At 57.4% G+C, this 13,254-nt stretch overlaps 1 protein-coding gene across 2 annotated transcripts in view; it reads left to right on the top strand.

Moving 5' to 3' along the window:
* Sugp1 (SURP and G-patch domain containing 1) overlaps positions 1-13,254 on the top strand; it is a 17,444-nt gene extending 4,190 nt beyond the window's left edge. Inside the window, exons 5-15 of one of the 2 annotated variants that reach the window (XM_013147539.3) lie at positions 1,109-1,336; positions 3,041-3,152; positions 3,337-3,437; positions 4,006-4,129; positions 7,203-7,579; positions 11,213-11,319; positions 11,418-11,595; positions 11,673-11,779; positions 12,589-12,734; positions 12,850-12,979; positions 13,107-13,254. In XM_013147539.3, the coding sequence (XP_013002993.1) occupies positions 1,109-1,336; positions 3,041-3,152; positions 3,337-3,437; positions 4,006-4,129; positions 7,203-7,579; positions 11,213-11,319; positions 11,418-11,595; positions 11,673-11,779; positions 12,589-12,734; positions 12,850-12,979; positions 13,107-13,133 (1,637 nt within the window). In that variant the 3' untranslated portion in view covers positions 13,134-13,254. Of the gene's footprint in view, positions 1-1,108; positions 1,337-3,028; positions 3,153-3,336; positions 3,438-4,005; positions 4,130-7,202; positions 7,580-11,212; positions 11,320-11,417; positions 11,596-11,672; positions 11,780-12,588; positions 12,735-12,849; positions 12,980-13,106 lie in introns of both variants that reach the window. The other variant, XM_003465121.5, reaches the window with a different exon arrangement.

Raw genomic sequence — 13,254 nt, 5'->3', positions numbered from 1 at the left:
CACCAGGCTGGCCTCAGGTACCTGGGCTGTGACTGAGGACAGAGGCTTTGGGGTGGCTGGGGCTAGAAAACCCTGATGATTATCACAGGGCTGTGGCATTTACTGAGAGCCTCCTGCATGCCTGGGAATTCAGGCCACCATAGTGTTCCCCTTCCCCCGCCCCCTGGAAATAGAATTCCGCCCCCACCCAGCTCCCGACAGGAATCTGTGAACAGCTCCTCAGACCTAGCATCCTGTCACTCGAACCTTAGTGGCAATGTTGTTTGGCTCCTTGCTTTTCTTTCTCACCCTGTGAGATTCTGTGCTGTGTAGTGTGGACCCACACACCTCTCTCAAGCTTGCACCCCACTTTACACCAGGGGAGCTGCAGCCACTTAGGCCCAGGGGCAGAGTCAGCCTGAATTACAGCCAGAGGGCATGTGCACCGGCCACTTATTCATGATGCTAGCCAGTGAACTCTGGGACACCCTGGCCCTGCCTCCCCATGACCATCCCTGCAGCCGTGGGTCCTTGAGCAGGGGGCTTGGGTCAGAAGAGCCTTCTCCAGGCCTGCCTTCTGCACAGCACCCCAGAGGTCCCCTAGTGCACCCCTCCACCTCCCTGCACAGCAGTAGCTCCACCACAGGCAATGGGACACCACACGTGTCCTGCAGGACAGCAAGGTGCCTGGTGTGAGAGTACCCTGCCCCCTCCCCCATGAGGTACACTTGGCCTGTCTGAGACCTCCTCACTTGGGAAACAGCCAGCCTTTGGGCTTTGCCAGGATTCCCAGTGACCAGCTGAGAGTTCATCCATCGGGGTTGAAATGAGTCACAGAGGAGAGGGACAAGTTGTTTGAGGCCCTTTTCCTCAGGGTCTCAGGCCAGCTCCATCTCTGCAGCCGGTCTGGGGATGCCCCAAGTGGAGCTGGGGGTGTGGGCCAATCCAGAAGGGCTGGCACAGGGTCTGCTCCCCACACAGCCCAGTCTGGGCAACTTTGAGCCTTAGGACCCCCATCTGAAAACCCAGACAGCCTCCCATCTTAACAGCAGGAAGCAGGCCCCACAGCACTGGCGAGGTAGGAGACCGTGCTGCAGACCTGAGGGCACCTTCCTCCTTCTTTCCCCAGATCCGCTCCCCAGCACCCTGACCAGCGCCACTCCTAGTGCCCCTGCCACTAGTGCCAAGAGGCCCCTGCTGCTGAGCAAGCGCACGGGACTGGGGCTGGGCAGCCCCCCGGGCCAGGTGAGGAACTACTCACATGCCAAGCAGCTGCCCGTGGCCCAGCGCCCCAGCGTCTTCCAGGCCCCTGATGAGGACGAGGAAGAGGATTATGAGCAGTGGCTGGAGATCAAAGGTAATGGAGGCCACCACCCACTTCCCCATGCCATTTGCAGTTCCCAGGCCACTGGGCAGAGCAGCTGGCTGGGGTGGGGCCCTCTGGGCATAGTGGAGTGGAGGCGGGCAGCAGGAACTAATGTGCCCACCTTGGGGCAGGCAGCATTGGAGAGGGTGTCCTTGCAACCCTCCTCATCTGACACAGATGGGGGCCACTGTCCTGGCACACATGGTCTGTCCTGCCAGTCTAGGCCAGCGGAATCAGCGTGCAGGCTGAGGTCTCGGTTTTTTCCTGAGGAAAGAATAGCCCTTGGGGACTGCAGAGGGCAGCTGTGCAGCACTGCTGGTGACCCAGCCTGTGTGCATGCCCAATGAGGCACATGGAGGCCTGGGAGCACAGTTCCATCCTGTCCCTCAACAGTGAAGCAGACTGGCAGAAGCCTGCCAGACCCAGCCACCTGTGAGCTGGCAGCTGCTCTGAGGGACACAAGGGCATAGTGAGGCCTGCTACAGTCACCTGCTGCTGTGGCTGCATCTGTTGCTAGAAACAGCGAGAGTCCAGGGTTCTTACTGGGCGCATGGGAGGAGAGCTAGGTGGAGGAAACTCAGGCACAGATCGGCCCTGGGGCCACACAGAGCCCCCCTCAGGCCATGTATGTCCCTGCCCCCCCCCACTCCCCATGAGCTTCCCAGCAGCCTCAGCAACAAAGCAAGTAAGATTTGCTGCAGAAAGCCACAAGGCAGGTGTGGTGGCCTGTACCTGAGATCCCAGCACTTGGGAGGCTAAGGCAGGAGGATTTCTGGGAGGTCAGGCCCAGCCTGGGCTATATAACGAGTTCATATGGACTGCACGGTGAGCCCTGTCTCAAAAAAAAAAAAAAAGTCACTACCGATGGAGCAGCTAGTTCAGTAGCCAGATATCCTAACCAACTGACAAGAGATTTTTCCCCGCGAGTTCCCGGACAGGGATGTGATCTATAGAGGAACTGGCAGATGGCCTCAGGTAGGCCTGCCAGAAATGTGAAAGCAGGTTCCACATGGCTCAGGCTAGGAGGCTAATCCGTGTGTGAAAATGTATCTTTATAGCTGCATCCCCGCCAGGGCCCCAGATAATGGGTAAGCCTGTTACCGCGGCAGCCTAGTGCCCCAAGGTCTGGAGCAGTTTCTCACTGACGGAAGCCAGGACCTCTTACAGAGCTGACTGGCTCTGGGTATGGGCAGGAAGTGTGTGAGGTGACCTCGGAGCTCTCGGGAGCCACCCGGAAGAAGCTCCACCGGCCAGGAGCTCCTGGGAGGACGTTGATGGCAGTGGATTGAACCCCAGCCTGAGGGTCTCACTCAGCACTCGTAACGCTAATTATAAAGGAGCATGTGTCACCTTGGAAGGATGGAAGGGCAGCGATGTGTTAGACTGAAAACTGGCAAAGAAAGCAAAGCGTTAAGCATTTCCCCTCCTCACCACTACCCCCCAAAACCCAGACAAGCAGCGGAGGCCAGCCACGGTTCCGCACGACCCCCCTGCACCCTGGGGACGGACTCAGGCCACCCAAGGCCCTCGCGCCCCTCGCCGACACACTGTGCCTGGACCTGGACTTGGTGACCTCGGCCTGTCACCTCTTCTCCCTGACCCTCTGTCATTGGTCTGTAGCAAGCATGTGCCTTGACTGTGGGGTGTGGGAGTGGAGCCCCAGTACTGACAGCCTCCTTAAAGTTTCACCCCCAGAGGGAGCCGAAACTCGGAAAGTGATAGAGAAACTGGCCCGCTTTGTGGCGGAAGGAGGCCCCGAGTTAGAGAAAGTAGCTATGGAGGACTACAAGGATAACCCCGCATTCACGTGAGTATCCCAGCTGGGGCTGCGCAGTGTCAGGGTGTTTGTATGTGCCCCAGTGACTGGGCTGGGTGCTCAGGTCCCACCCGAGGCCACCAGGGCTCTGCCTGTATCTGCATGGGAGAAGCTACTCCTGCACACAGGGCTGCCAGTCCTGGAGCTCACCTCTGCCCGGTCTCTTCCTTGACAGGTTTTTGCACGATAAGAATAGCAGAGAATTCCTCTACTACAGAAAGAAGGTGGCTGAGATGAAGAAGGCAGCACAGAAGCCGCAGGCAGCCCCCCAGAAAGGTAGGTGGGAGGAGGGGCGGGAGGGCCTGGGAGCACCCAAAGGTACAGTGGAGGCCTCTGCACAAAGCCTTGTGGCCAGGGCAGTGGCAAGGGCACTTGGGGGGCCAGGTTCTGCACATCAGGCCGGAGGTGGGTTGGCCTGTCACTTGAACCAGCGTGAGGGCTCTGAGCACATCCCTGGGCTTGCCAGGGAGGCGGGCGGGGGACAGAGGCCACTGGGAGACTGCTGGGTGAGTTTCGGGAAGCCGGGGGTGCTGGTCAGTCTCCAGCCTGGAGAGTGACCTCAGCCAAATGCTGCAGGGTGGCAGGGCAGGAGCAGGCCTTGAGCTGCGCTCTGCCCACTGAAGAGCGGGCCCCGTGGTAGGCTGACACAGGGTGGGCACTGGGGCTGGGCTCGGGCGCCGTCTTCGCGGACTCCGGTTTGGTCCCAGTGCAGTAACCCGATTCCGTTTGCCTGTTTCTTTTTGTATCGCTCCTAACCCTCGTGGCTGCACTGCCCGTGGGCTCTTAGCAGGCTTAGGCTGTTGGGTGTGGTGAGTTGAGCTCAGTACTGACAGCCTGCTTAAAGTTTCACCCCCAGACGACAAAGAGGTCAAGAACCTCGCAGAAAAGCTGGCCAGGTTCATAGCCGATGGGGGTCCTGAGGTGGAAACTATCGCCCTCCAGAACAACCGAGAGAACCAGGCCTTCAGGTAAAGGGTGTGCTCACCCAGACCCCGTGCCCCCAGTGTCACAGGGACCTGCCACAGAAGGCTCTGTCCTTCGCAGCTGTTGCCATCCCATTGTGGGGTGCCTCCTTGTCAGATGGTGTTGCAGCTAGGATGGGCTGAGCTCAGGAGCAATGCTGCGTGTGTTGGCCAGTATGTCTGGGCTCCGGGGTGCCTCTCCTAAGCCCTGTTGCCTCTGTGCTCCCCGGGTCTCCTGTATTCCATAAGAGGACTGGCAGGGAATGTGGGACTCTGCCTAAGGGGCAGGCCCCAATGTGGGACAGGTAAGAGGTAGTCCACACCAACCCCAGCCCGGAAACAGGCCCAGCTCCCCTTGCTCATCCATTGCAAGGCTCAGCACCTGCTTTGCTCTGGAAAGGCCTGTGGCCCCTGGGGACTATCACTATCCCTGCTACAGAGTAAGGCTGGCAGGGTGACACGTCTTCAAGGCCCTGTGGCATCTCGTGATGTGGGTCCCACATGCACAGCAGAAGGTGGGTCAGTCAGGTTGATGTAGACTCAGTGGGTGGGGGCAGACACTAAGGCACTAGGCTTCCCACTTGCGCCCCGGCATCCCCGCCTGTGACTGCCAGCAGAGGGCGCCTGCAGGAGTGCTCTGCAGGGTTAAGTGGGGAGGCACATAGGGGCAGAGCCCAGGGGCTGGGCCAGTGTGGGAGAGCTGCCAATCAGACACAGCCTGGCTGCAGTCAAACATCAGGCGGGCAGCTGCCAGGAGGTGGGCCTGAGGGCATCCAGGGCTGGACACAAGGCCAGGGCCGATACTCTGACTTGGGGTTGAGGGGGCCACTCCCAAGTCTAGTGCCCGGCAGCTAGCATGCCCTCACCCAGATGTCCCAAGTCTCAGGTTTGTGCTGTGAGGGACCATGGACGTGCTGGGCATAGTTCGTGCCACCAGTGTTAACAGTGAGTGCTGGGGGTTCCCCGGGGGATTGAACTCGGCTCTTCGCCCTGCGCTTCACTCCCAGCCCTGTTGTTTTTTTTCCTCCCCAAATCCCTTTTATTTTAAAGAGGAACAAAATCCCAAAACATAGCAACCAGGTGACAACAATGGCATGTATGGTGTGTGTTGCCATTCCCAGTCAACCACCCAGAGCATAGGACAGCCCTTTTATTCTTTATTTTGAGACAGATTTCAGTAACTCCCTAATTGGCCAGGCTGGACTCAAACTTATCACCCTACTGCCTCAGCCTCCCGGAGTGCTGGGGTTTCGTGTGTGCCAAGCCTGCCCTGCTCATAGCTCAGTATCAGTGGTGACAAATATTCCACCACGGCCCATACTCTAAGCCCACTGCCACTGAGGCATTGCATTTTGCCTTTGTTTAGCTGACCGGCCTCATTTAATTAAATAAGCAGTTCAGTTTATTTCCAATCCTCTAGCCTGGGCACTGACCGGAAGTCAGTGGCAGAGGAAGCAGGTCAGGCAGTGGGTTCCATCCACAGCCTGAGTCCTGCGGGGTCCCTGGCATCCCCCAGCCTCTCTCCCTGTGTCACAGCTGAGAGCGCTGTGGGCTCAGGTGGCCCCAAGCCCTGCTGTGCAGCCCTCTGTGTATTTGGGAGTGGTGATGGTGGGTGCCTAGCTTGAAGCCTCAGTGGAAGCTGGCACAGTGACCAGTGGGGGTGTCTTCTGCTCACCCCTTAGGCCAGAGCTAAAAGAATGGGCACCAGGCAGCCAGGAACCCCCGAAAGGTCAGGGAGCACATGTGCTTTGCTACATCTCCTGTGCCCAATCCCAGCAGCCCCTGGTGCTCCCAAGAGCTCATGGGGGCTCAGGCTCCCTGGAGGAATTTAGGGAAGCAGTGATAACAGCAGGAAGCTAGAGGTACCTCTCTCTGAGTTGTCACCTTGTTAGCTATGCACACCCCCAGAGTCTCCATCCCAGATGGTGCCACCCACACAGACAAGAAGTTATTAGCAAACTGAGTGTCCGGCTTCTGGTGGAAGGTGCTGTTTGCGTGTTTTTGGGCTGGGTGCCCAGGTCTCACCCCGTAGGGTCTAGCTGCCAGGTGCTGCGGTGCACAGGTAGGGGCACAGCCAGAGGCGGGGAGGCTGTGCGGTTGGTGGCAAGCACCTTTACAGCTCTGTCAATTTCGGTTGCTATAACAGAATGCCAGGATGCCTGGGGTTTTGGCATTTCACAGAGGAAAGAGGCGAACACCAGCTCAGCACACTGGAGGCCAGGAGCCAGGGTGGGGAGGCTGGGAAGCCCAGAGGATGGGCAGGGTGCAGAGCCAGTGCCAGCACAGGGCCAGCTTTCAGCACACAGGCAGCCCCTCTGCCTTCTCTGAGCGCCTCTGGGGACAGGCAGGGACAGAGTCTGTTCAAACCACAGCACAAGGGAAAGGCACGTGTCGGGTCAATTGAGTTTTTTTTTTGAAAAACCCCAAATCCATTAGGTGAAATTGGGTGGTAGTGCAAGTTGAGATGAGCCTATACCCCAAAGCAGACTGACCAGAAGGTCCTCATAGTGCCCCTGGTGACTGTGCTCTGGCTCGGAGGCCGTACTCAGGTGGACCGTGTGCCCCCACAGATAGGCCTCGTGCTCTTCCTGCTGCCCACCCTGGCTGGACTGCAGACTTGCTGGGCTGAGGCAGTGGCTCCGTCTGTCCATCTGTCTGTCGGTTTGGTGCTGGGTGACCCTGACAGTCAAGCTTGAGTAGAGGTCAATGGCTCCCAGGCTTGGAGGGTTTGGTCCATGGTCCTAGGCAGAGGGTGCCGGGAAGGCGGCAGAGGGCGGCACTCAGCTCCTGGGGCAGCAGGAGGTGAAGGGCAGGGCAGAGCGGGAGCACCCTGCAGGCTGGGTGATTCTCTAGCTGCATGCTCTTTGCCCTTCTGGAAAACTATGGAGTTTTTAGTCTGTATATTCATTGGTTCCCTGGCTGCCACGCAGGTCACCAGAGAGACTGTGCATCACATTGCTCCCCACATCGCCCCTCCCCCACTCTGAGCCCGGCCCAAGGGAGGTGGCAGTGGGGATCACAGCCTGGGGGGCCCTGGGGCGCAGGGCCGCTGACCTGGTTCCACCTCTGTCTTTTGCAGCTTTCTGTATGAACCCAACAGCCAAGGGTACCGATACTACCGGCAGAAGCTGGAAGAGTTCCGGAGAGCCAAAGCGGGCTCCCCTGGCACCCTTGCGGCAGCCGACCTCAGCTTGAGGCACAAGTCCCCTCCCAATGCCCCAGTGACGACAACGACTACGGGGCCCTTGCCTACAGCCACCGCCTGTCTTGCCTCAGCTGCCCCCACGCCCACTGTGCCCCCGACCCCGGCTATGCCTGACAAGCCCACCTCAGCCTCCACAGCCACTGCCAAACGGAAGCGGAAGAGCCGGTGGGGTCCGGAAGAGGACAAGGTGGAGCTGCCTCCCGCTGAGCTGGTGCAGAGGGAAGTGGACGCCTCTCCCACGCCCCTGTCAGGTGGGCCTGGCCTCTGCCCATCACAGCCTAGCACTGTGCAGTGTGCTCCATCTGCAGCCAGGTTCAGTGTGCGTGTGTGCGTGTGTGTGTGTGTGTCCTCAGGAGTTGGCGCTAGGACCCCCTGTTAGATGCTAAGCACAGGTTGCTTAGGTCCAAGCCATGTGTTTCGCAGACTCCTATCATCCCAGCTATTAGGTAGGCTGAGGCAGGAGCAACTCTGAGTTCAAGGCCCCAACTATATCTCGAGACCTGTCTCCTCCCCCTGCAAAAAAAAAGTGTCCTTGGAGACCACGAATGTTTTAAGTTAAGCCCAGTCCCCAGCACAGCCCACATCCACGTCAGTGCTCTGCACACAGCTGCTCCCTCCCAGGAGACCAGCACACTCTGCCTTCCAAGCAGCAGTGGCCACAGACACAGGCTTATTTCTAAGATGTCTGTCCTGTTACAGTGTCATTGTCTATCCTTACACCAGTGGTGTTCAGTGACACTAGTTATAAGCTTGAAAGGAGAGATGCCAGTTTTCTGACTGACTTTTTTTTGGACCATTTGCTCATTGATGGATAGATAGATGTGTGGGTCGGTAGGTGGGTGGATGAGTAGATGAATGAGTGGGTGCATGGAGAAATGGGTAGACAGATAGATGGGTAGATGGACGGGTGGATGGATGGATGGATGCATGGGTGGATGGGTGGGTAGATGTTTGGATGGATGCGTTAGACAGATGGGTAGATGGATGGCTGGGAGAACGGATGGATGATTTGAATGGATTGATGGATGGGTGGGTAGATGGATATATGAATGGACTGATGGATGAGTGAGTGAATGAATGGATGGGTTGGATGGATGGATGGGTGGATTGTTGTTGCTTTGATGGAACTCATGGCCCAGCTCATCTAGGCAAACACTCTGCCACCAGCCACACCCATGTACCAGTTGAATTTCAAATGGGCCTTTTCATCTGCAGGTACTGTCTCAGTCTCGGCAGGGACGCCTGGGTCTGTGGGTCACCTCGGGCAACCCTGACATCTTGAGGCTCTATGGACACAAGATACTGTTCCATCTGTTTCTTTTTTTTTTTATACCAGGGATCAAACTCATGACCTAACACTTGCAAGGCAGGTGCTTATGCTGCTGAGCTAAATCCTCAGTCCCCATCTGTTTCTTTCATCTTTAATTTTTAGTTGGTAGTTTTCCCTATATAAGTCTTGCATCTTTTTTGTCCTTATTGCTGCTGTTGTGGCACTGATTTTTCCATTTTCTTTCAGACTTTCTAGATAATTGATTTTTTGTGTGTTTATTTAGTGTCCTGCAGCTTTGCTACATGTACTGTAGCAGGTGTGTGTATGTGTGCTTTTTCCAGAATTTTTCTGTTTCTGATTATTTTTAATCAGGTGTTGCTCAGGTGCCCAGGCTAGCCTGGAACCTGCGCTGCTCCCCAGGCCCGAGTAGCAGATTTCCCCCACCCTAGGCTGCAGGCTCCAGTGTTTCTCCGTAGGTGATTGTGTCATCTGCACATAGGAAGTCTGACTTCTGTTTTCCCAGTCTGCATACATCTTACTGCTGTTTCTCCCCTAACTGCTCTGGCTGGATTCCCAGAACCATGGGGACATCCTGTGCCCGAAGTAGGTGTCTCTGGCCACCCCTATGTGAGCAGGAAGGCTGTCAGGCCTCCACACTGGGTGTGATACCAGCTGGGCTACAGAGCCCTACGTCCCTGTGCCAGGCACATGCCACACTGCTGTGGACACTCCCCCCCCCCCCCCCCCCGCCAGCAGCACCTTTGTGCTCTTGAGGAAATTCCTTCTCTTCCAAGGTTGTTGAGTGCTTTGCTCATGGGAAGGTCTGAAGCTTTGTCTCCGGCTTTTCTGCACAGTGACTGTGGTCATGATTGCTGCTCCTCCCTTCTCTCAGCGTCTGTCACATTGATCATGTCTTGTGCTTCCTGGTTAAACCACTCTTGCTCCCAGGATGCGTTTGCTTGGTGTGGGCGTGTGTTCCTGTGGAGGGGCTGCCAGGCTTGCTTCCTAGGATCATGTGGACTTTCCGCACTGTGTGGAAAGGGACATTGGTCTGGGGTCCTCGAGCTACTCTGTCTGCTTGTGGCCTCATGCAGGAGGGCAGCCCTACAGTCCTCCCAGGATTCTGGAACAAGTTGGAGGATTGGTGTCGCTGCCTCTCTGAAGTGTCTGGTGGGCTTCTGGCTCTGCACTTTCTTCTTGGGGAGGTGTTCAGCCACGCAGGTGCTTAGTTTCTTGAGTTGGTTTTGGTGGCTTCCGAGTCTCTAGGACTTTGCAGCAGGTTATCTAAGTTGACAAGCTAGGCATGAAGCCAGAAAGAGCATTAGACCCGGGCATGGTGGTACATGCCTGTTACTACAGCATGGGGGAGGCTGAGGCAGGAAGGTTGCTGAGAGTTCAAGGCCAGCTTTCATTTGTACAGTAATGAAATACATAAGTAATAAAAACCAAAACCAGGAAAGGTTGCTAGAGACAACCGAGAACCTTAGAATTGGGTGTAGGTCAACGTACTTGTTAGGTTGTCTGCATTCTTAGGCAGTTAGCTGTGAGGTTCCATTTTAGTCCTTGTGTGCTCATTTTCCCCGTTTAATCAAGACTCTTCTTTCTTAAGAGTGTACACTGCTGCTCAGAAGGCAGAGTGTGCTGAATCTTCTCAAAGAATCGCCTGTTGGTCTGGGTTTCCTCAGTCGCGGTTTTGTACTGTTTCATTTACTCATTCCTGTCTCTCCTACTTTAGCTCACCAAGGCTGCTGGTGACATCCTCATCCTCCCACTGCACTTGCAGGGCTCCGGCCAGCATCGTCAGCCAGGACCCAGCTCCTCATGGGCTGCTCACACACAGAGCATGCACACCAGACCCCAGGCGCACTCAGCCTTGTGTCCCCTGGTCCCTGTCATGGTGGGGAGGGCCTCAGCCACTTGCTGGCTAGGGGAGTGGCCTGAGGAGGAGAGGACCCTAAGGCTTCCTGTGTCACACAAGGCTCTCAGGAAAGAGCTAGGGAGAGCACGTGATTCTTCTGTTTGTGTTTGTGCGTGCCCGGGGTTGCACATGTACACATATTTGTGGAGCTGGGGGAACCCAAGGCACCAAGCTCCCAGAACAATACCCCCTATCCGTGATTAATAGGGCCAAGCCCACCCCCAAGACCAGGTGACTCAGCTCGCTTAGTCCTCCATGGTTCTGCTCACATCCTGCTTAGCTTCTCACCAGATGGGGTGCCACGGTGTCCTCAGTGGCTTGGCCTTGCTGGCTGAAGCCCAGTCCCCAGCACAGCCCACATCCACGTCAGTGCTCTGCACACAGCTGCTCCCTCCCAGGAGACCAGCACACTCTGCCTTCCAAGCAGCAGTGTACACAGGCGTGTGACACACAAGAACATGGGATCGTGCTCCAGCCCCACCTCTGGCCTTGCAGAGTCCCTGCCCATTAGTCTTGCGATGTTGAGGCCCAAGCCTCTCAGGCATGGTGCTGGACACAGCACTGAGGTGAAACAGCGTCACCAGCCACGGAAGGCTGGCAATCCTCACAGCACCAGGTGGCCCCAGGGCCCTTGAGGGCTGTGAGCTCTGTCCCAGATGGCGTGTTGTGCCCATTACCCTCGTCTCCCGTCTGCAGTGCAGGACCTCAAGGGGCTCGGCTATGAGAAGGGGAAGCCAGTGGGCCTGGTGGGCGTCACGGAGTTATCAGATGCCCAGAAAAAGCAGCTGAAGGAGCAGCAGGAGGTACGTAACAGTGGGGCGTACCACAGTCCTCACAGGCAGGCCCGCGGTGCCCAGGGAGCCGAGAGCAGGGCACTGACCAGCCTCGAGCCACCCCACAGATGCAGCAGATGTACGACATGATCATGCAGCACAAGCGCGCCATGCAGGACATGCAGCTGCTGTGGGAGAAAGCGCTGCAGCAGCACCAGCACGGCTACGACAGCGATGAGGAGGTAGACAGTGAGCTGGGCACTTGGGAGCACCAGCTGCGGCGCATGGAGATGGACAAGACTCGAGGTGCGTAGGCCGCAGGGAAGGGAGCCTCCGTATGAGTCTCCCCCAGGTCCCTCTGCTCACGCCCTCTCCCTCCACAGAGTGGGCTGAACAGCTGACGAAGATGGGCCGGGGCAAGCACTTCATCGGAGACTTCCTGCCCCCCGACGAGCTAGAGAAGTTCATGGAGACCTTCAAGGCCCTCAAGGTGAGCCGGCCAGCGTGGGTCCTCTCAGGAAACTGCCTGCATCCCACGGCCTCAGCCAGGGAGGTGGTGGTGGCCTCACTGACCCACATGCCCCTTTAGCACTCAGTGTAAGTCATCCCCAAGGTGGGCGCCCATCATCCCATGCCTCTGTGATTTATTCTGTGTGATGCTGGGAGTGGAACCCAGGGCCTTTACACTGATCTGTGTCCTTGGCCCATTTTAAACTTGATTTTGAAACAGATTCTTGCTAAGTTGCACAGGATGGACCTCAACTTGTGATCTTCCTGTCTCAGCCTCCCAGAGTGCTGGGGTTGTAGGCATGCACTGCCACAACTGGATGTCCCAACCATTTGCAAACTGGAGCTGGAGGGTCAGTAGACCAGACTAGACCATCTAGACAGCCATAGCAAGGCCCTGTCTCAGAAACAGCACAGGGCTAGGGATTTAGCTCAGTGGCTTAAGTGCCTGCCTGTTAAATGCAAGGTTGTGAGTTCGATCCCCAGTACCAAAAAGGAAAAAAAAAAAAAAAAAAACAGCAGAAATGAATTGCTGTCTGCAGACGCACTTTTCCTAACATTCGAGTGCTAGTCTTCCTCCCGGGGCACAACCATGGCAGTGCCACCTTGCCCCTTTTCACCTGGCTGCCAGGGAACTCAGCATCCTGAGGCCCTGGGAAGAACTGTGAAGACTTCCATGGTTTGGGGTGGAGTCTGGTCTGGTGGAAGGGGCAAGGCACAGGGGCAGGTGGCCTGCATGCGGTGAAGCAGGGCCAGCACAGGTGATGGCTCCTCTGCCCCCCCCCCCCACAGGAGGGCCGGGAGCCCGACTATTCAGAGTACAAGGAGTTCAAGCTGACAGTGGAGAACATCGGCTACCAGATGCTCATGAAGATGGGCTGGAAGGAGGGCGAGGGGCTGGGCACCGAGGGCCAGGGCATCAAGAACCCGGTGAACAAGTGAGCACGGCCCCACCCCTCCACACCCCAGGCCTCCTGGATTCATAGACCCCAGAGCTGGTGGGGCGGGGCCTCCCCCAGAAGGGACCCCTGCCCACACTCCTCCTGCCTGCAGAGGCACCACTGCAGTAGATGGCGCGGGCTTTGGCATCGACCGGCCAGCCGAGCTCTCCAAGGAGGACGACGAGTATGAGGCCTTCCGCAAGAGGATGATGCTGGCCTACCGCTTCCGGCCCAACCCCCTGGTGTGTGCCCCCCACCCCACCCAGGCCCCATGTCCCCATGTTCCCCGGGGAGGGGTGCAGCAGTGGGCCAGCACCCCAGGCCCCAAGGGGCCTGCACCTTCACCCCACAACCTCTTGGCTCCCACAGAACAACCCACGGCGGCCATACTACTGACAGGAGCACTGCTGTGTCCCACTGCCAGCCCCGGACCAAGCTCCCGGCCCACGTGTCTGCTGCCCTCCTGTGCCTCAAGTGCCGTGCTGTGCTGTGTATTAAAGCCCCAGTGCTCACCCGC

Source organism: Cavia porcellus, unplaced genomic scaffold (assembly GCF_034190915.1).
Source record: "Cavia porcellus strain 051 isolate PalLab524CR breed Dunkin Hartley unplaced genomic scaffold, mCavPor4.1 scaffold_17, whole genome shotgun sequence".
Lineage (NCBI taxonomy): Eukaryota > Metazoa > Chordata > Mammalia > Rodentia > Caviidae > Cavia > Cavia porcellus.
Note: the sequence above shows the minus strand (reverse complement) of the source record. Positions and strands in the feature narration are given on the sequence as shown.